The sequence below is a fragment of the Neoarius graeffei genome, chromosome 8, assembly GCF_027579695.1.
Source record: "Neoarius graeffei isolate fNeoGra1 chromosome 8, fNeoGra1.pri, whole genome shotgun sequence".
Lineage (NCBI taxonomy): Eukaryota > Metazoa > Chordata > Actinopteri > Siluriformes > Ariidae > Neoarius > Neoarius graeffei.
This window is the reverse complement of record NC_083576.1, coordinates 22,202,799-22,225,269: the sequence shown is the minus strand read 5'-3', so window position 1 is coordinate 22,225,269 and position 22,471 is coordinate 22,202,799. Positions and strand designations below refer to the sequence as shown.

At 39.6% G+C, this 22,471-nt stretch overlaps 1 protein-coding gene across 1 annotated transcript in view; it reads left to right on the top strand.

Annotated features, from left to right (window-relative positions):
- The window catches only part of mgat4b (alpha-1,3-mannosyl-glycoprotein 4-beta-N-acetylglucosaminyltransferase B), a 384,957-nt gene that overhangs the window by 238,379 nt on the left and 124,107 nt on the right, over window positions 1-22,471 (top strand). The window contains exon 5 of the mRNA XM_060927424.1: window positions 21,120-21,166. Coding sequence (XP_060783407.1) covers window positions 21,120-21,166 — 47 coding nt within the window. The remainder of the gene's footprint in view (window positions 1-21,119; window positions 21,167-22,471) is intronic.

Here is a 22,471-nt window from a genome sequence, read left to right as displayed (position 1 = left end):
AATTCCGGAGATTGCCGAATCAAGTGAGCAACAATATCATGTGACCACCGTGTCAACAATATCATTTGACCTACTTTGAACCAAAACAAGTCGGTGTAGGCAAACATGGCGGACTCGGCTCTCCCACCAGCTAAAAGCCAACGGAAAAGAAAAGGAAAGCCTGCCTAGTGAGTGCAACTGCGAGATAGAGCAAGGTTAGATGACATCATTCTTCTGGACAGATAATTAAATCATTCTAGCTAGCACTTAACTATCTTAGCCTTAGAATGCATGGGCTTGACTCCACGGTAGTGAGTCTGGAGTTACACACCTAATGTTTTGATCTTCCAGAGAAAGAAACGATAACACAAAAGCAGTAACTGAAAAAAGATATATCCGTCTTTTGTTTCACGGATCAATTTGCACGTCAACCACAAATTACATCCCTGCGACTCAAAACTCTCTGACATCAATGCAGAGTCACGATGTTTTCCGCACATCGCCATCTTGGTCTGACTCCGTTCCATAGTTATGGTAATTAGTTCAAGCTCCTCATGTTCAGTTGTTTCCGTTGGGCCATACTGTTTACCTTAAGGTAGGAAAATGGTCCTAAAATGGAGAAAAGTGACCCTCAGCACATCAAAATGATCACATCTCATCCACATATTGTTTTTGCGAAACATAGGAAAATGCCATGCACACTTTTTTTTTTTTTTAATTTCAGATGACTTTGCAGTCAGCACCTTTAATTGAGGGCTAATGCTGCATTCGACCAAAGGTCTCAACTTGTATTTTCTGACCTCCACCTAAGAAAGAAAAACCAACAAACAACAACTTGGAATTCCTACTAAGGAACTCAGGATGATCTCCTTAACCCCGAGTTCAGCAAGTGATGTAAAATCAACATGGCTGCTCAGAGCATCAGAAGTAAACAAATCACCACCTCTTACCTTTAAACGAGTTATGCTGGATATAAAAGTATTTCCTTTAGCTTAATCAACATACATACATTATTATACATTCAGGACATTTGTTCGATGGAATAAAAACATGTATTCTATTCCCTTCTAGTGGGTTTCATTCATTTGCTTTGATAGCATGCAATATTGTTAGCATATCGCTTATCCTACATGTATTATATCACTCTACCCAATGGAGAATGAGCGTTGAATATGGTTTACAATATTGCATGGTTGTTAAGACAACATGACGTTACACGTCGGAGCTGACGCGATGAGAAAGTTTTCTGCTGCACACATGCAGAAGCATTTCTTTGTTTGCCAGGAAAGAGAAAAACGTGTTGAACACCCGAAAGACTACCAAACCTTGATTAGATATTCTTCATGCATATTTACAAGAGAAAAACAAACCAACGGACATTGAAAAACTGGAAAAGAGACACGTCAGAGACATAAAACTTTCATGCTAACGCACGACTGTGACAATTTGTAAATAAACATGGCCCCCAGGTTTGCTTCGTTAAATACAGAAGATTTTCAGAGGATTTTGAAAGAGAAAGACGTGTTGAACACCTGAAAGGAATGTGCATCTCATCTCATCTCATTATCTCTAGCCACTTTATCCTGTTCTACAGGTTCGCAGGCAAGCTGGAGCCTATCCCAGCTAACTACGGGCGAAAGGCGGGGTACACCCTGGACAAGTTGCCAGGTCATCACAGGGCTAGGAATATGTATGTATAACAGCAATAATAATAATAATAATAATAATAATAATAATAATATTGGCTGGCTTTTTATGATATTGAACGAGTTGAAGACTCGTTCAATATCATGCTAACTGAATGGACTATATCTGATATACCATGAAAAAAAGCCAGCCAGTGTTATTTAAAATATTCACTTGTTCTTAGTCTATAAAATTGATGATACAGTTTGCTGTTTTGGGATGTAAATATACATCACTAATCACAGTTATCTGGCTAGCTTGGTTCTAACAAAATACAAACATGGGGGCATTCATGGGTTTTTTTTGTCCCACTTTTTAGTTCGAATACACAGAAGTTGAAAAATGGCATAATTCTGAGTTTTGATGTCAAGGCAAGTTGATTGTAGAATAAATCCAGTACTGGGCGTTTGAGCAGCATTGTGGGTAAACTGATGTTATATAACATGCCACTGACGTTTAGCACCAAAAATTGAAATTTTTATTATCAAAATACTCTTGGATGCCATTGCATAGCACACATTAATTATAAATATTGATACGCAAGATGTTCAGGGTGAATTTTTCCTTTAATTTGTTAAAAATAAAATCTTTTTTAACAAAACACAAAAATACCGCACACCGCAGCTTGTTACTCTGTGAGTAATAATGAAGTTAACCAGCGTTATTAAGGTATCTTTCCAGTGCTGGTGGATTTGAAAAGTCCATTGAGATATATACAGGAAGTTAATATTACATGCTGCCCAACCCTCGCTGCTGGAAACAGACTGCCAAGTGGAGTACATGATCATGAGTAAGAAGGCCATATTAAGCAGTTAAAAAGATAAAATAGTGGGTTGGGGCACACAGTTGCACCAGCAATGTCTTTGCTTTTTATGGACATTTGCTCAGGAATGATATGGTTCCTCTCAGGAGTATAATGTTCTCTAAGGACAGCTTGTAACTCATTAAAATAGATTGATTTTATTTACAGCAGTGCCTGCGTGTTTGTGTGAATAATTTCACATTAATTAAACACACTGGGTGGAGTTAATGGATTAATGAACCTGTGATCACTCCGGACTTGCTGTGTGTGTGTGTGTGTGTGTGTGTGTGTGTGTATGCGTCCTGTCCCCAGACTCCACTCTCAACTCTAAATGTAGTTTAAGCACATGCCATCTCTCATCTTTATTACGGCCCGGTTTTAAAAGGGCACACAAAGAGCAATGGAGAGGCACTGCCATTACACACCATTACTCTCTCTCTCTCTCTCTCTCTCTCTCTCTCTCTCTCTCCAGATCAATCCTCGTCATGCTGATTTGATATTCAATTTACGCCACATAATTATTTGCATCAGATAAACAAATAAGAAATACACAAATAGACTTCCTTGATGTGTGTGTTTGAGTGTGTGTGTGTGTGTGAGAGAGAGAAAGAAGCACTCATACATGAATGTGTGTGAGGTAAGACAGCATTGGAAGGCAACAGCTCACTGTTTGTGAGAATGCTGCATGTCTCCGAGTTCATACTGTGCTTTTAGATCAGGTTCGCAGCTTGTCTGATTAATAACCGGATGCTTCATGTCATCTATCACCATCATGCGAGCCATAATGAAAAGCACGTTTAAGCCGACGCCATTTTGCCCCCCGTCTCTTGCCAAAGCGTGACCGTGTGACCCAGTAATTGCTTGATGATTTATTCATTGGTTAATGGCTCAGTTAAATCCAACGCTTTTGTTGAGGGAGGAGGATTTATAGGCCAGTCCTTGGAGTAGGTTGGTATGTCCTGCCGTGTCTGGAACAAACCACATAATTCTAGTCTTAACATCGTGCTCTCTTGGTTCTGCTGGGTCTTCACTTGTCTAGACAAGTCAGTGACACTTGAAGACATTTCCTCAAAATATGAGGAAATATAGAGACTTTGCTGCGAACAAAGAATTAATAATAAAACAGTTGGGCAATATGTGATAAACGAATTGAAAAAATATTAAATATGAAATATTTAACAAAGAAAAGAGGAGATAGGACAAATTATCAGATTGTTTTTATTATCACTACTACTTTAAAGGGCTGATGACACGAACATGACTCTATGCAATTTCTTAAATAAACTATACAACATGGCAAACATGTTAGATTTCTGTTATAATTACGTGAAAAGAAGCTGTTGTTACGCGAATATCCAACTTTTAATTGCACAGCGCAAGAAAACTGGGTCCGTGGCTCGCGGCCATGCTGTGACGTCAGCGGAAGAACACGCTGCGGTTCACTGGCTGTTCTACTGAATGGAAATGGCGCATGAAAACGCCGGTGAACTCTCTAGCTCTTCCTCTTCTGGGAGTCTAGAATTGTGTTGTGAGTGGGATAGATCGGAAGAATCAAGTGATGACGAACACGGGTGCATCCAACCGTACAGGTTTGAACCTGTTACTGTGCAATCTGAGAGCGACCCTGAGATGGACAGTGGACAGGCAGACAGCCCAGCATTGAACACCACAAGGTTGGATAACAAGGATTGGTAGGTCAACTCGTATTTGTTCAAAATGTTACGGAATTAATATTGTGTATTGTTCTCTTGCATGTGTAAACACTGCTTATATCATGTAAGCCGTACGCTACACTGAATACATAGTTCCTAATGGAGCATGCAAACGGCTAACATAATAAGCTTACGACTATGCCTGATCCGTGATACATTTAGGATAATATTGGCAGGCACGTCTTCTAGTTTATGGCTTCTTAGTTTTATCCTTGAATGAAGCAAAATATTTGATAACCTACATCAGCGTAAGCAAATGACAATCTGTAGCCTACTTGTCTGGCTAAGTTAGCTTTCCCTCAGTGTTTGCTTTGAGAAACAAATTCTTTCAACTTGGCAATAAGAGACCACAATGCAAAGGCAAAATACTACAACTGCTACTACAAATCTGTCACATCAACAAACCAGGGTACTTGCTACCATTCCCTAACAATGCATGGCAAAGGGTAAAGTGTAGTGTTGCTACGAGTACTTGCTAAAGCCTCCGGTGGAAGATCCTCGATGTGCTGATAAGACATACAGTTCTGTATAACACACAAGTGTCACGATAATCACAAAACAGATGCAAATTGTTAAAATACCTAATTTTTAAGCAATCATGTATTGATCTCTTCTGAACAGAAGCTATGATAGCCTACCCTCTTTACCCTTTGCCTCTCGTTGCTAGGCGGCAGTTACATGAAAGCCGCAAGCTTTCACAAGCAAATACATGACTGATATCACGCCGACTTTATGATTACATTTATGATTATCATGAATGTGTACTCTATGATGTGTACTCTATGAGCGCTCTGGAGCGAGTCACTTCCAAGATGGCCGCGCAGACCGCATGGTTACTATTTTTAGCATCATGTCGGAGCACTCTATAGCTCTACGTACCTTTATCTTATGTCGTTTCTCAACACATGTTCTGACAGTTGGACTGTCTTTGGAGGAGTCGCCTTGTCCCAGGCGACTGCTGGATCCGGCATAGCTACTACTAGGAATTTTAGCCCATTCCTCCGTACAGAACAGCTTCAACTCTGGGATGTTGGTGGGTTTCCTCACATGAACTGCTTGCTTCAGGTCCTTCCACAACATTTCAATTGGATTAAGGTCAGGACTTTGACTTGGCCATTCCAAAACATAACTTTATTCTTTTTTAACCATTCTTTGGTAGAACGAGTTGTGTGCTTAAGGTCATTGTCTTGCTGCATGACCCACCTTCTCTTGAGATTCAGTTCATGAACAGATGTCCTGACATTTTCCTTTAGAATTGACTGGTATAATTCAGAATTCATTGTTCTATCAATGATGGCAAACTGTCCTGGCCCAGATGCAGCAAAACAGGCCCAAACCATAATACTACCACCACCATGTTTCACAGATGGGATAAGGTTCTTATGCTTGAATGCAGTGTTTTCCTTTCTCCAAACATAATGCTTTTCATTTAAACCAAAAAGTTCTATTTTGGTCTCATCTGTCCACAAAACTTTTTTCCAATAGCCTTCTGGCTTGTCCACGTGATCTGTAGCAAACTGCAGATGAGCAGCAATGTTCTTTTTGGAGAGCAGTGGCTTTCTTCTTGCAACCCTGCCATGCACACCATTGTTGTTCAGTGTTCTCCTGATGGTGGACTCATGAACATTAACATTAGTCAATGTGAGAAAGGCCTTCAGTTGCTTAGAAGTTACCCTGGGGTCCTTTGTGGCCTCGCTGACTATTACACGCCTTGCTCTTGGAGTGATCTTTGTTGGTTGACCACTCCTGGGGAGGGTAACAATGGTCTTGAATTTCCTCCATTTGTACACAATCTGTCTGACTGTGGATTGGTGGTGTCCAAACTCTTTAGAGCTGGTTTTGTAACCTTTTCCAGCCTGATGAGCATCAACAACACTTTTTCTGAGGTCCTCAGAAATCTCCTTTGTTTGTGCCATGATACACTTCCACAAACATGTGTTGTGAAGCTCAGACTTTGATAGATCCCTTTTCTTTAAATAAAACAGGGTGCCCACTTACACCTGTTTGTCATCCCATTGATTGAAAACACCTGACTCTAATTTCTCCTTTAAATTAACTGCTAATCCAAGAGGTTCACATACTTTTGCCACTCACAGATATGTAATATTGGATAATTTTCCTCAATAAATAAATGACCAAGTATAATATTTTTGTCTCATTTGTTTAGCTGGGTTCTCTTTATCTACTTTTAGGACTTGTGTGAAAACCTGATGATGTTTTAGGTCATATTTATGCAGAAATATAGAAAATTCTAAAGGGTTCACAAACTTTCAAGCACCACTGTAACTTGTGGTGAAAAGATAGTATATAGTGTGTTTCTAAAACTGACCCACTTTAGAGTCCATAAGAGTAAGGGATACAAAGTGAAAAACTTTTGAAATATATGTGATTTTAATGACAAATTTTCATGTAATGTGTAGCAATGTTTGTACATGTTGGTAACTGTAATAACAACTGAAGTGCTGACGATCTTTGTGGTTTTTCAGAGAGGACACTTTTTGACGGACTCACATTTCAACCACATGTGAAGCTCTGCTGCAAATGTGCCTCACATCTATTTCAAGTTCTGTATTTTACTGTGTAACAACAGAGTATTCTGCTTCAAAAGAGAGAAATATTTTCTTAAAAAATTATTTATAACCTCATCATATGGTGAGGGTTTTCCGGAGAGGATATTTATGATGAAGAAAAAAGGCTGGGTGATAGGCAGTGGTGCTTAAAAGTTTGTGAACCCTTTAGAATTTTCTATATTTCTGCATAAATATGACCTAAAACATCATCAGATTTTCACACAAGTCCTAAAAGTAGATAAAGAGAACCCAGTTAAACCAATGAGACAAAAATATTATACTTGGTCATTTATTTATTGAGGAAAATGATCCAATATTCCATATCTGTGAGTGGCAAAAGTATGTGAACCTTTGCTTTCAGTATCTGGTGCAGGAGCAATAACTGCAACTAAACGTTTCCGGTAACTGTTGATCAGTCCTGCACACCGGCTTGGAGGAATTTTAGCCCATTCCTCCATACAGAACAGCTTCAACTCTGGGATGTTGGTGGGTTTCCTCACATGAACTGCTCGCTTCAGGTCCTTCCACAACATTTCGATTGGATTAAGGTCAGGACTTTGACTTGGCCATTCCAAAACATTAACTTTATTCTTCTTTAACCATTCTTTGGTAGAACGACTTGAGTGCTTAGGGTCGTTGTCTTGCTGCATGACCCACCTTCTCTTGAGATTCAGTTCATAGACAGATGTCCTGACATTTTCCTTTAGAATTCGCTGGTATAATTCAGAATTAATTGTTCCATCAATGACGGCAAGCCGTCCTGGCCCAGATGCACCAAAACAGGCCCAAACCATAATACTACCACCACCATGTTTCACACATGGGATAAGGTTCTTATGCTGGAATGCAGTGTTTTCCTTTCTCCGAATATAACGCTTTTCATTGAAACCCAAAAGTTCTATTTTGGTCTCATCTGTCCACAAAACATTTTTCCAATAGCCTTCTGGCTTGTTCACATGATCTTTAGCAAACTGCAGATGAGCAGCAATGTTCTTTTTGGAGAGCAGTGGCTTTCTCCTTGCACCCCTGCCATGCACACCATTGTTGTTCAGTGTTCTCCTGATGGTGGACTCATGAACATTAACCAATGTGAGAGAGGCCTTCAGTTGCTTAGAAGTTACCCTGGGGTCCTTTGTGACCTTGCCAACTATTACATGCCTTGCTCTTGGAGTGATCTTTGTTGGTTGACCACTCCTGGGGAGGGTAACAAATGTCTTGAATTTCCTCCATTTGTACACAGTCTGTCTGACTGTGGATTAGTGGAATCCAAACTCTTTAGACATGGTTTTGTAACCTTTTCCAGCCTGATGAGCATCAACAACGCTTTTTCTGAGGTTCTCAGAAATCTCCTTTGTTTGTGCCATGATACACTTCCACGAACGTGTTATGAAGACCAGACTTTGATAGAGCCCTGTTCTTTAAATAAAACAGGGTGCCCACTCACACCTGATTGTCATCCCATTGATTGAAAACACCTGACTCTAATTTCACCTTCAAATTAACTGCTAATCCAAGAGGTTCACATACTTTTGCCACTCACAGATATGTAATATTGGATCATTTTCCTCAATAAATAAATTACCAAGTATAATATTTTTGTCTCATTTGTTTAACTGGGTTCTCTTTATTTACTTTTAGGACTTGTGTGAAAATCTGATGATGTTTTAGGTCATGTTTATGCAGAAATATAGAAAATTCTAAAGGGTTCGCAAACTTTCAAGCACCACTGTAGCTGAAAATTTTGTCATGATAAAATGTTTCATTTCAGACGATATCAGTAATTAGTATAAATAACCAGACGATTATAGAAAATAATGTGCGCTGATTGGTTGAGAGATTCGGATTATTTTTTGATAATCACCTCGAGCGACTCAGCAAAATGGCGGCGTATCACTTTGTCACCGTAAGTGAGAAAGAATTACAAATTATGAAAGAAAATGCTGTTCCTAAAAGCACTAAAGATGCTACGAAGTTTGGTCTAAAACTATTTAAAGAGATGGTGGAATTGTGGTTGATGTTTATTTCAAAACAAAGTATTTTATGTGACTCAGCATAGATAAGTTGCACAAGTCTGTGCACGTCTTTATTACATTTGCATGCCGCTTTTGAAGTTTGACAAATAATTTTTTAAATACAATTTTTAACTTTTTTTTAAATCACCTGTATATTTATGCGAAAACAATTATCCGCCTCAGGCTCAGTGAATGTGACTTTGTCTCGGTTATTATTCACCGATATTCACTTTGCCTTTGGCAAATAATTGTTAATTATTGATCATTTTAATGATCTATTTTTCATAATTACTAGGAGAAAAAAAGGTTGAATTTAAATCACTTTATTTTGAATTTAAACACCTTACTTTTATCAACAATTTCCTCATCATTTGCAGTATTTCCCAAATAGACTTTACTTGGGCGGGCTGCCACAAGTGTATTTGGTAACAGATTTTAGCAAATAAGTATGAAGAATGAGAATGTTCTCTGAATAATTGATAAATAACAATGAACAGAATGGAGCCCACTGTATCGCTAAAAGGAACCGTGTTGGACTGGAATGATTGACCAAATAGCCGACTACTTGAACAGAGAGCGTTCATGCTGTAAACCAGGGGTCACCAAACTTTTTTCTCTGGGGGCCACATTGTCGTTCCTGACTGTGATGGGGGGCCGGGGTCGGGTCAGCTATATAACATAGAATTGTATGACCCAGACAAATATGACCACCAGCAGGCCTCATTGTGTAGTAGAGATTACTAGCCTGGCACAGCCATCCCCACTACTATATCCACACTACTATATCAACACTTGATTCCTGGCACATATTTGTTTATCTTTACTAGTAGTTTGCAAAAATAGTAATCGAGTCTTCACACTTTGTTTTAATTTGAAATACCACAGATATTCCATTTATTTATTTTCTAATAAAATAACATCAAAGCTGTCAAGATAAGAAATATCTGCCTAGTTGAAGTGATTGACACTGGCAAAGGTGAGTGGAGAATTATAAATTGTAGGTAGGCCTGTTGATATTATTAATAATATTAATAATAATTGTGTGCAGCACTTAATAAAGGTCAAATAAATAGGCCTATAAAATAAATACATTTTAAAAAACAGTGAAATTATAATAATATGAGCAATAGATCAATAGATCACAGCAGTTGTGCTGCGTCCTGCACGTCATTGCTCTTATCCATGGCCAAAGCAAAAAACTCGAATTCTGACGCTTTCTCATTCAGCTGGTCATACACGTTGTCCCCCAAATCTTCGGTTCGCCTGGTCATAGCAGGTGCAGGGAGACTCACCGCGTTGAGCGCATCCTTCTTGTCGGGACACACCTTCTCGGTCACAGCAAGCATGCATACTTTAACAAAGTCCCCATCAGTAAACGGCTTTCCATGGGTAGCTAGTAGGTGAGCTACCTTATAGCTAGCTCGGACAGCAGCCTGGTTGATCTGGGTTTGGCGAAGGAATACATTCTGTTGTGCAGCCAGTCTGCATTTCATCCTCTGAATCCTGTCTTCTCTTGTTTGCCCTCGCAAACTAGCATACTCTTTGTGGTGGGTTTCGTAGTGACGACGCAGATTATATTCTTTGAAAACCGACACACATTCTTTACATACAAGACAAACTGCACGGTCCTTACACTGAACGAAAAAATAATCAGTGGTCCACTGTTCTTTAAAAACTCTGCACTCTCTGTCAGCTTTTCGCTTACCGCTAGCCATTTTGCTGTCCTGAACACTGACAGTTCTCTGCGCGTGCGCGGCCTGTCACTGCTTGATCGTGAGCATATGACGAAAATTCGGAAAATATAAATAGTTCATTTTATAACTAAATATCAATTTTAATTGATAAAATCAACAAAATACAAGATGCAGACATGTTATTATTTGCCAAAAAGCAATTTAAAAAAATAGGCCATGACCACTTTTGGGGATTGCCTCATAGGGCCGGTTCAAGTGGTGGGGGGCAGAGGGGCTGGGGGGCCGGTCAAAGGGGGGTGGCGGGCCGGAGTCGGCCCGCGGGCCGTAGTTTGATGACCCCTGCTGTAAACAGCGTTAATCATTGTGCATGTTTCATGTTATTGTCAATATTACCATGACGACATGGAGCACTTGAGTCCAGCCTATTCAGCTTTGTAATTTTTTCTAGCCTATTTAACTGATTATTAATAGTACATTACCAGTCCGTGTACAGTGTCTTACAAAAGTATTCATCCCTTTTGGTGTTTGTCCTGTTTTGTCATATTACAAGCAGGAATTAAAATGGATTTTTGGGGGATTAGCACCATTTGATTTACACAACATGCCTACCACTTTAAAGAAGTAATTTTTTTTTTTTTTTATTGTGACACAAACAATAATTAAGATGAAAAAACAGAAATCTGGAGTGTGCATAAATATTCACCTCCTTTCGTATGAAACCCCTAAATAAGAGCTGGTCCAACCAATTCACTTCATAAGTCACATAATTAGTTGATTAAGATCCACCTGTGTGCAATCAAAGTGTCACATGATCTGTCACATGCTGTCTGTATAAATCACCCTGTTCTGGAAGGACCCTGACTCTGCAACACTACTAAGAAAGCAACATGAAAACCAAGGAGCACTCCAAACATGTCAGAGACAAAGTTGTGGAGAAGTACAGATCAGGGTTGGGTCATAAAAAATATCCCAAACTTTGAATATCCCAGAGAGCACCATTAAATCCATTAGAGCAAAATGGAAAGAATATAGCACCACTACAAACCTGACAAGAGAAGGCCGCCCACCAAAACTCACAGAGCGGGCAAGGAGGGCATTAATCAGCGATGCAAGAAAGACACCAAAGATAACACTGAAGGAGCTGCAAAGATCCACAGTGGAGATGGGAGTATCTGTCTATAGGACCACTTTAAGCCGTACACGCCACAGAGCGGGGCTTTATGGAAGAGTGGCCAGAAAAAAGCCATTGCTTAAAGAAAAAAATTAGAAAACACGTTTGGAGTTTACCCAACAGCATGTGGCAGACTCCCCAAACACATGGAAGAAGATTCTCTGGTCAGATAAGACTAAAATTGATCTTTCTGCCCAACATGGGAAATGCCATGTGTGGCACAAACCCAACACCATGGGAACACCATTCCTACAGTGAAGCATGGTGGTGGCAGCATCATGCTGTTGGGATGTTTTTTCATCTGCAGGGACAGGAAAGCTGGTCAGGATTGAAGGAAAGATGGATGGCACTAAATACAGGGCAATTCTGGAGGAAAACCTGTTTGAGTCGGCCAGAGGTTTGAGACTGGGATGAATGTTCACGTTCCAGCAGGACAGTGACCCAAATCATACTGCTAAAACTACACTGGAGTGGTTTAAAGGGAAACATTTAAATGTCTTGGAATGGCCTAATCAAAGACCAGACCTCAATCCAATTGAGAATCTGTGGCATGACTTGAAGATTGCTGTACACCAATGCAGCCCATCTAACTTGAAGGAGTTGGAGCAGTTTTGCCTTGAGGAATGGGCAAAAATCCCAGTAGCTAGATGTGCTAAGCTAATAGAGACATACCCCAAGAGACTTGCAGCTGTAATTGTAGCAAAAGTGATTTGACTTTTTTTTTTTTGAGGGGGGAGTGAATACCTATGCACACTCCAGATTTCTGGTTTTTTTCATCTTAATTATTGTTTGTGTCACATTTAAAAAAAAAACAATTTGCACGTTTAAAGTGGTTGGCATGTTGTGTTGGTGCTCACCTCCCAAAAATCAATTTTAATTCCCGCTTGTAATGCGACAAAACAGAACAAATGCCAAGGGGGATTAATACTTTTGCAAGGCACTGTACATCTGATCATCCTGTTTTCATGTTAGTAACAGAAATTAAAAAGTAATTTTTGTTTTTATTATGAGAAATCACAGACAGCTGACAAAATTTAAAAGCAACCTGTGGTTATTGCAGATAGAGAACATGAGGTAGAAGAGGTAATACTTGGCCTTTCCGCCAGCTGCCACCGCAAGTATATTTAAGACCTATGGGAAACACTGCTCATTTTCTCATCCCATGCTGTGTCTGTTGTCGTGTCACTTTTCAATGGTGCATTCGAACAATCCACCTGTTAAACGTGTGGCTGTTTGTGTGTCACTCATAGCACACCAAATGACTCTAACCCATAACTATGTCATCGCTTGTTTACCGCAATGCATTATGAGCGATACCCGGGGTCAGCTCTGCCGTATTGTTTACTTTCGCCTTTGTTAAACACTGCATTGTTCTGGCTAACCGGTTTTAACCGTGCCTAAAGTGAATTGCTGTGTGCCTAACTGTGTCTCCACAACAAAGAGAACACCTAATTTGGACTTTTATCAGCTGCCAGTCGAGAAGAAAGAAATGGATTAGTTTAATCCGCAATGAAAACCTTCAAACTGAATCGAAGTGGACAAGTGTTTGTAGCTTACATTTCTCTGATGGGAAAAGATGTACTTAAACTGTGACCTAGCAATATTTCCATGGTCTGTGGAATGGCCTTCGGTTACAGAAGATTATAACAATCGACACTGTTCATCGTCTGAAACTAGCAATATTCCAAAGCCTGGAAAACAAAGAAGCATTCTTCAGCCTTTGCCTCTCAACATGCCAAAGCACTTGGCAATTGAACGAGCCTGTCGGACCGATAAAACTCCCAAACCATGAAGGGTTCTCTTTCGGGTATGTATAACGTTCAGTGTACCTCACTAGTGGCATTTATTAATTCGTCACCATCTGGGTCACATACGTATCAACTTAATCCACTGTTTATTAAGTCCTTCACCCTGTAAAACACATCAAAAATTAAGTTCAGTCCGTGTTCAACAAATAAATCCAGATTAAACTTACAAAATAGCTTATTTCTTAAAATTTGACGAGATGTAGCAAAATGTTTCAAAATTAGGAATGAAAATATTTAGCGTAAAAATTTAAGCGGCTACAGATAATGGATGGATGGATGGATGGATGGATGGATTATTTGTGTTGTTTGCACATTTTGGTTGATTAGGCCTATAAAGTTTTGCTATACCTGGCCGTAGGCCTAACATGAATGTAACTTCGCCATGAACACTATAGACCAGGGGTTCTCAACCTTTTGCAACCTGGGCCCCACCAAAGCTGGTTCATTGCAGTTGGGGGCCCCTCTTCTCGCCCCGCCCCCATCCCCCCCCAAACACACTCACCCGCAGTGACGCCACCCGACTTACAGCACCTTATATCGACCGATAGATAGATAGATAGATAGATAGATAGATAGATAGATAGATAGATAGATAGATAGCCCTGGGCTAGATTATTATTATTATTATTAGTAGTAGTAGTAGTAGTAGTAGCAGTAGCAGCAGTAGTAGCATTATCCATAGTAGACTAGCAGTAAGAAAACAACAAAAACAAATTATTTGGGTAGAGCTGAAATGGGGAAAGCAAAAATACAGTGTGGGGTAGTAGTCTTTAAAAAGACTGTTTGGGTTTTGCGCTGTATCGATGGATTGATGATAGTAGACTAGCGAGAGTCGGCACGAGTTAACTCGGCAAGAAACCAGACTAGTGTGTGTGTGGCAAGCACTCACATGGTGGCCACGGTATGCAGACTCACTCACGTGACGTTGCGTCATGTTCGCGTCACGGGCTTAAAATAACCTACACACAAGATTTTATGATAGATTGATGATAGATTTTATAATAGTATTGATTTGTATGTAATAGTCCAATGTCCTGCATTTTGACATGGGTAAATGTGTTGCATCTGCTTAGCTACTATAGCCTGTTAGCCCCAGATTTTTTTTTTCCTCCATACATGAAGCCTACTCGCGACTCCCCTGGAGTACCTCCGCGCCCCACCAGGGGGGCGCGCCCCCCCGGTTGAGAACCACTGCTATAGACATTACAGCCAATTTCAGAGAGGCTATGTACATACAATTCCCGATATTCCGATAGACTTGTTTTCTCGATAAAGTTTAGCTGGTGCAGTATACATGCTCAGAAATAAGACATTCTGAGATTTGATGTTGTTGTACAGTGTGGTAGACTCGGTCTACACCCTTACCTTCTCACCAAACTTGATTTGGATTCCAATTTTCCTGCTGTAAACCCTCAGCATGTTGTCCACCGCTTTAAATCCCCAATTCCATTGTCTTCCATGACAGAGCACGGCAAAATCGCTCCTCTCACATCGCTCTCATGTAAAATTAATCTGACATCTGTCATAGTGCTCAACTACCAACCCCAGCTATCCCCTACAATGCATTGCAGTAAACAAGTGATGACGTAGTTATGCTTGGGGGCTATTATCAAGCTTTTTATGAGTAATGGCGGGGGCACACCTGGGGTTTGTTCATGCAACCAAACTTTGCGTATTCATGATGTCCTTTTTTTACAGTTTGTAGTTAGTACATTTGTGAGAAACTGTAAAATATTCTAGCGAACAATTTTCTTTTTGCTATTGATGAAGTGGACGGCACTGTGGTGTAGTGGTTAGCACTGTTGTCTCACAGCAAGAAGGTCCTGGGTTCGAGCTCAGTGGCCGACGAGCGCCTTTCTGTGTGGAGTTTGCATGTTCTCCCCGTGTCTGTGTGGGTTTCCTCCAGGTGCTCCAGTTTCCCCCACAGTCCAAAGACATGCAGATTAGGCTAATTGGTGGCTCTAAATTGACCGTAGGTGTGAATGTGAATAGTTGTTTGTCTCTCTGTGTCAGCCCTGGCGACTTGTCCAGGGTGTACCCCGCCTCTCGCCCATAGTCAGCTGGGATAGGCTCTAGCTTGCCTGCGACCCTGCACAGGATAAGCAGTTACGGATAATGGTTGGATGGATAGATGGATGGAGGTACCAGCATGGAAGACTAACAGTTTGAATTAGAAAACTGTAGATTGAAAGACAGTTTCGATGAGGAAAGTGACATGGAAAATAGGCAATTTTGTCACTGAAACACATGGGGATGGGTGGAGCAACAGATTATACTGCAGCCAGCCAGTAGGGGCGCTAGACCTACAGTGGCTTCATGTTTTCGAGATGATATGCTGTCCAGTCGATGTCTGTGACATCAGAGGAATAAAACACAAAGAGACATGCTGTTATTCATCATTACAATTAAAGAAAAATGACAACAGGTTCGATTTGCAGATTCGATTGCAGAAAACCAATCTGTTGTCACTTTCTTCAAGAAAAATCTATCTGGACTTACTCTTTTTATTTAAGTGTTTACATAGTTATTATGACCTGGACGTCTCTAATTATTTACAGTTTAACGACTCCAAACATGAACCTTACAATTTAAAGGTAGACTGCCTTTCAAATTTTTCAAATGTAGGCCATAAAAAGAATTTTCCCTGACACCAAATGATTTTTGTTTAGTGGACCGAAAGCTACTGAATTCGAATCACAGACTTCTAATTTTATTACGTTTAAAAAAAAAAGAAAAATTAATAAATTTAGGGTAACATGGCCCTAAATTCTCCATTATTTTTTTCCTGCTTCACCATGACCCAATTCAAGATACTACGTCATGCATCACGTGGTGGGCTTTCCCCTTTCATGCAAGGCATTGTGGGATACAAATTTGAAACAGGAGAGAAAAATGGAGGACACAAATGAAATGTAAAAGACTGACTACAGTAATGGAAAGCAAGAAGAAAAGACGTTATGTTGTGAAGGAAAAGAAACGCAGGGCCAAACTAATAAATATCGGTGGTCAGTGAGCACCTCGGTGTGATCAGCTGTTCATTTAGCAACAGGATGCCAGCTGCCATAAAACCCAAAAGAAGAAGAAGCAGGTAATTCTGTGCATGTGCGCACTGGACTTCCTCTGTCTGCTTGACTGCGCCAAGCGAGCGACTTCATGCACATTATTTGCTTGGGAATCCCCTCAAATTAAATAACTTCCCAGCCACAGAATGGCCTGGGTTTTTTTGTTTGGTTGTTTTTTTTAGATATTGCAGAAATAAACATACTAGTGCATCTCAAAAAAATTAGAATATTGTGAAAAAGTTCAATATTTTCCATCAGTTATTTAAGAAAGTGAAAATGTTATATATTATAGACTCAAATGTTTCAAGCATTTTTCTATTTTAATTTTAATCAGTATGGCATACAGTACAAAAACATAAAAAAAACATCTCAAAATATTAGAATATTTCATTTCGAGTTTGAGTAAAACAGTATGAACACAGTGTATCTCTCGGTCTAGTTCAGTACACACAACCACAATCATGGGGAAGACTGCTGACTTGACTGTTGTCCAGAAGATGATCACTGATGCCCTCCACAAGGAGGGTAAGCCACAAAAGGTCATTGCTGAAAAGGGTGGCTGGAAAAGGTGCACAAGCAACAGGGATGGCCGCAGTCTTGAGAGGATTGTCAAGAAAAGTTGATTCAAGAACTTGGGAGAGCTTCACAAGGAGTGGACTGAGGCTGGTGTCAGTGTATCAAGACCCATCACGAACAGACATCTTCAAGAAAGGGGATATAACTTTCGCATTCCTAATATCAAGCTACTCCTGAGCCAGAGACAATGTCAGAAGTGTCTTATCTGGGCTAAGGAGAGAAAGAAATGGACTGTTGCTCAGTGGTCCAAAGTCCTCTTTTCACATGAAAGTACATTTTGCATTTAATTTGGAAATGACGGTTCTAGAGTCTGGAGGAAGAGTGGAGAGGCACAGAATCCAAGGTGTTTGAAGCCCAGTGTGAAGTTTCCACAGTCTGTGATGATTTGGGGTGCCATGTCATCTGCTGGTGTTGGTCCACTGTATTTTATCAAGTCCAAAGTCAACACAGCCATCTACCAGGAGATTTTAGAGCACTTCATGCTTCCATCTTCTGACGAGCTTTTTGGAGATGCTGATTTACTTTTCCAGCAGGACTTAGCACCTGCCCACAGTGCCAAAACTACTACCAAATGGTTTGCTGACCATGATATTACTGTGTTTGATTGGCCAGCCAACTTGCCTGACCTGAACCCCATAGAGAATCTATGGGGTATTGTCAAGGGGAAGATGAGAAACACCCGACCCAAAAATACAGATACGCTGAAGGCCACTATCAAAGCAACCTGGGCTTCAATAACACATCATCAGTGCCACAGACTAATCACCTCCATGCCACACTGCACTGATACAGTAATTCATGGTAAAGGAGCCCCAACCAAGTATTGAGTGTATAAATGAATATACTTTTCAGAAGTTGGACATTTCTGTATTGTAAATCCTTTTTTTTTGATTGATCTTAGGGAATATTCTAATAATTTGAGATACTGGATTTCTGATTTTCATGAGCTATAAGCCATAATCATCAAAATTAAAACAAAAAAGGCTTTAAATATTTCACTTTACACGTAATGAATATAGAATATACGAAAGTTTACCTTTTTGAATTAAATTATGAAAAAAAGGAACTTTTTCATGGTATTCAAATTTTTTGAGATGCACTAGTATATCACAATGACCAAATTTCAGAGGGAACTAAATTTCACTGATTTTATGAAATCGAAAGGCCATATAGCTTTAAGAAACACTGAATTAACCTTTAATTTATAGTTGCTTGGCTCTGGAATAATGTTCCTTTATTAATAAGGAAAAGTGAATCGGTTTCTATCTTCAAAATCAAGCTAAGATCACCTTGTCTCGAGATAGATCGACAGGACTGAATTGAATTTATCCATCCATCCATTATCCATAACCGCTTATCCTGTACAGGGTCGCAGGCAAGCTGGAGCCTATCCCAGCTGACTATGGGCGAGAGGCGGGGTACACCCTGGACAAGTCACCAGGTCATCGCAGGGCTGACATTTAGAGACAAACAACCATTCACACTCAATTTAGAGCCACCAATTAGCCTAACCTGCATGTCTTTGGACTGTGGGGGAAACTAGAGTACCCGGAGGAAACCCACGCGGACACGGGGAGAACATGCAAACTCCTCACAGAAGGGCCCTTGTTGGCCGCTGGGCTCAAACCCAGGACCTTCTTGCTGTGAGGTGACAGTGCTAACCATTACACCACTATGCCACCTGAACTAAATTTATCTTTTTATGTAATCAGCCTTTTGGGGTATCATCTCTTTTTTTTTTATTGGTGATTAATATTTAATTCCTATCTAGATTTTGGATTTGGTTTGGTTAGAGCATTGGTTTGCTGGCCGAGCACAGAGCATTTGGGTGTGGCTGTGGGGTGATTTTATGTTTTTTTGGGCCTTGCAGCCTCATTTGGGTGCATTGGGTGTGGCTGGTGTGCCAATGTGTGGAAGGTGGTGATTGTTGTGTCTTTATAAGTTTGCGGGGTTTTTTGTGTACCCATGTCCGTTGCATGTTTTGTACAGACATATTTTACATATTTATATTTTGACAACTTGTTTATTTTCTTGTTTAGTTTATTACCTTTCCTTGCTTTGCCTGGTTTTTTTTTTTTTGTGGTATTGTTTTTTTTTTTTTCCATTTCTTTTTTTGGTAGCCTTTATCGATGGGAAGTTCATTCCTGTTTCCAGGCTCCCATTAGCACTTGTTGTTTTTTGTTATTCTTTTTCTTCTGTTGTAAAATCATCAAAGGAAAGTAAGTAAAGTAAATTGAAACAGTAACTCATATCGCTTCACGCCGGCTCACACCACCCCTTTCACGGATTACTTTCCTTCGGTACAGCACCTTCTGTAGTGTTAAAGAAGAACTGACAGCAATTTTTTTTATTATCAAAATTCTATTTATCTCATTTTATTAAATATAGGAACGCATTTTTAATAGCTATTTTGTCACTGCTATAGCAAGTTATGAGTGTTTGAAATATGCTATGTAATATATCAGTCCATATGTCAAAGCAATGGCCGTAAACAAGATTCGTTGAGACCTGTGCGAGACCTCGTAGGATGGAAGTAAAACATACAGCGGAAATCAAAGTGACCAACATCTGCCAACGCTGTCAAAAGACGCACGCGCCCTCTTTCGAATGCTGAAGTAATCAAGCCGTAAGTTTTGTTTGTTTTGATAGCAATCAGGAAAGTTTGAAAAAAGTAGGCAGTAATCATCATTTAAACTCATTTTTGTGCAATATTTCATTTGGAAAACAGTTTTCAAAATGGTGGCACTGACACCTAGCTGACACTTCACGTTTCGAAGTCTTGCACAAGTCTTGTGAAGATCGCGCGGATAAGTGACGCCTGCCACGGACCAAACAAACTAAATTCAACATGGCTAAAAAACAAATAGGCCAATAAGTATAATGTTTAATTGCAATTAGTTGGCAATACGAGTCACGATATAAGGTTACTAAAACCGAAAACGTAATTGAATAACACGTTAATTAAGAAATAAAGCAAGCTTAAAAATGACTTCAGTTCTCCTTAAATCACAGGGATTTGTCATCTGTTCCAATTTAATGAATGAAACATCATATTTTATACTGTATTTATTTTATTTCAATTTAGAGATGTGTTATGCGACGCATTGACATTTCCCTCAAACTAACATATTGACGTAATCGACGTAATTAGTTATGTTGGAGGCTTTGTTCCAGCCCTACGGTCATTCCCTCACTAGCCTCTTCTTTTCTCTCTCTTGAAGTTAATATAACAAATGCAAGTTGTCATGTTCCCCAAGAAGCCACAATGCACAATCCTCAGTCTTGAAGACTTTCATGTGGCAGAAAACCGACTGATTGTTACAAAATGCTGACTATTAGGTTTTTCCAGGCTCCCATCAGCACCTGTTGTTTTTGTTATTCTTTTTCTTTCTTCTCTTGTTTTTTGTATGGTTGTGATTTGTTGTTCTGTGCTGTAAAATCATTAAAGTAAAGTAAGTCAAGTACAATTAAAACGGTAATGGATATCGCTTCACGCCGCATCACACCACCCCTTTCACGGATTACTTTCCTTCTGTACAGCACCTCCTGTAGTGTTTTGTTTCTTACCTACCGCCTGTATACTCCAATAACACGATTTGAAAACATTTGGTTTCATAAAAGTCTCCAGGTGTTTCCTGAATTCCTTTTGTCATTTGTCTTCTGTCTCTCTGGACTCTTGAAGTTATGCCAAAAACAACTTCTAGTAGATGCTAGTGATGTGAGAAGTTCAACATGTCATGGTCAGCTTGGTTTGCAGATTTGTATGTCTTTGTTTGTGTGTGTGTGTGTGTGTGTGTGTGTGTGTGTGTGTGTGTGTGTGTGTGAGAGAGAGAGAGAGAGAGAAAGAGAATATGTCACCTCAGATTTTCTGATGCATTCATCATTAGTACACAGTGCAGGTTTTCCAATAGAAGAGCAGTTAAACAGCGACACCAGTCCCTAATTTATGTCATGGCTAATATTTGTTTTTGTAGCTGGACGAAAGGTGTTGTGGTTTCAATGAACATGTGAAGGCTGCAGTTTTATTGCACTTCATTTGTTTTGCAGACGGATCAGCAGTATGCTAACAGCGTTGCTGACAACCTCAAGCGCCTGTAAGTACACAGTTCTTTTTTTGTTCTCCTTTTTCAATTTCATTATTGCTTGGTGTGTGTGTGTGTGAGGTTTCCCTTTTAGAGCCTCAGGAGCAGTTCGTACACACTTAAAAACAAGGACCATGTGACTTCAGTCTCCTCTTTTGGGCTTTTGTGGAAATGAGTGCAGAAAGCAGAGCAGGATAATGAGACAAATAAAGAAAGAGTGTACTGAGAGGCCGTCTCTCCCGAACCAATTTCTCTCTCTGTTTGGAAACTGCTTATTCCTGGCATAATAGCCCATAGCACAGTAGGGTGTGTGTATGTGTGTGGGTCTGTATTTTGTATCTGTGTATGTAATTTTCTCACACCGTGCATGGCATATTTGTAGGATTATGCATTTTGAATTTTCCAGATGTGCGTACATCTGGAATGAACAGAAAACCCAATACAACAAATACATTTTCTCACACATACATCAATAACTGCATTTTATATTCTGTAATCTTGTCTGCTTCGAGGAAAAATCATCACATACCTTTCTTTGCAGTCTCGTTAATATTGTCTCGTTGTGTGTAAAATCTGCACTACTGCTAGAATAGTCCAATATTTTTTTTTAGCTTACCACAGCACTGAATTCTTTATTCTGACTGGTCAGAAGGTGTTGATTAATTTTCTAGAACAGCAGCTGACTCTCGGTTAGTGCCGATTCTAATTCAAACCACAGCTGTGGATTAAAGCACTTGTTCTAATACATTATTGTTTCTATAGTAAAATCTTACATAGGGACTTTTATAGAAGATGCTCCACATAAATGAACTAGAAGGGCACTCGGTAGAGTGCATACCTTCACCAAGCTACATATTATCAACATCAAAATCAAATTACTTGAACCTCGGACAATACTAAAGCTGTCCATCAAATTTCATCTAAATATTACTTTTAGAGTTACATTAGGAACAGGCCAAAAAAAAAAAAAAAATCCTGGATCCATATACATATTCGGATTTGCATCAAAAGCTAATCAATTTTTCCTTGACCCATGGCTCCCCTTTCCTCAAAATTTCAACAAAATCCATTCACTACTTTTTGAGTTGCATTGGGTACAGACAGAAAACAAACAAACAAACAAACAAACAAACAAACAAACAAACAAACAGAGGTGAAAACAATCTCCTCCAACCAAGTAAGTGGCAGTAATTAAAAACAAGTGCAATTATTCATATAATAATGTTTCTGTGAGAAGATGTTTATTTAACATTTTTTGGAAGGAGTCTCCAGTGCCAGTGCTTTGTAACAAGCTGAAATTTACATTTTTAAGGGAAA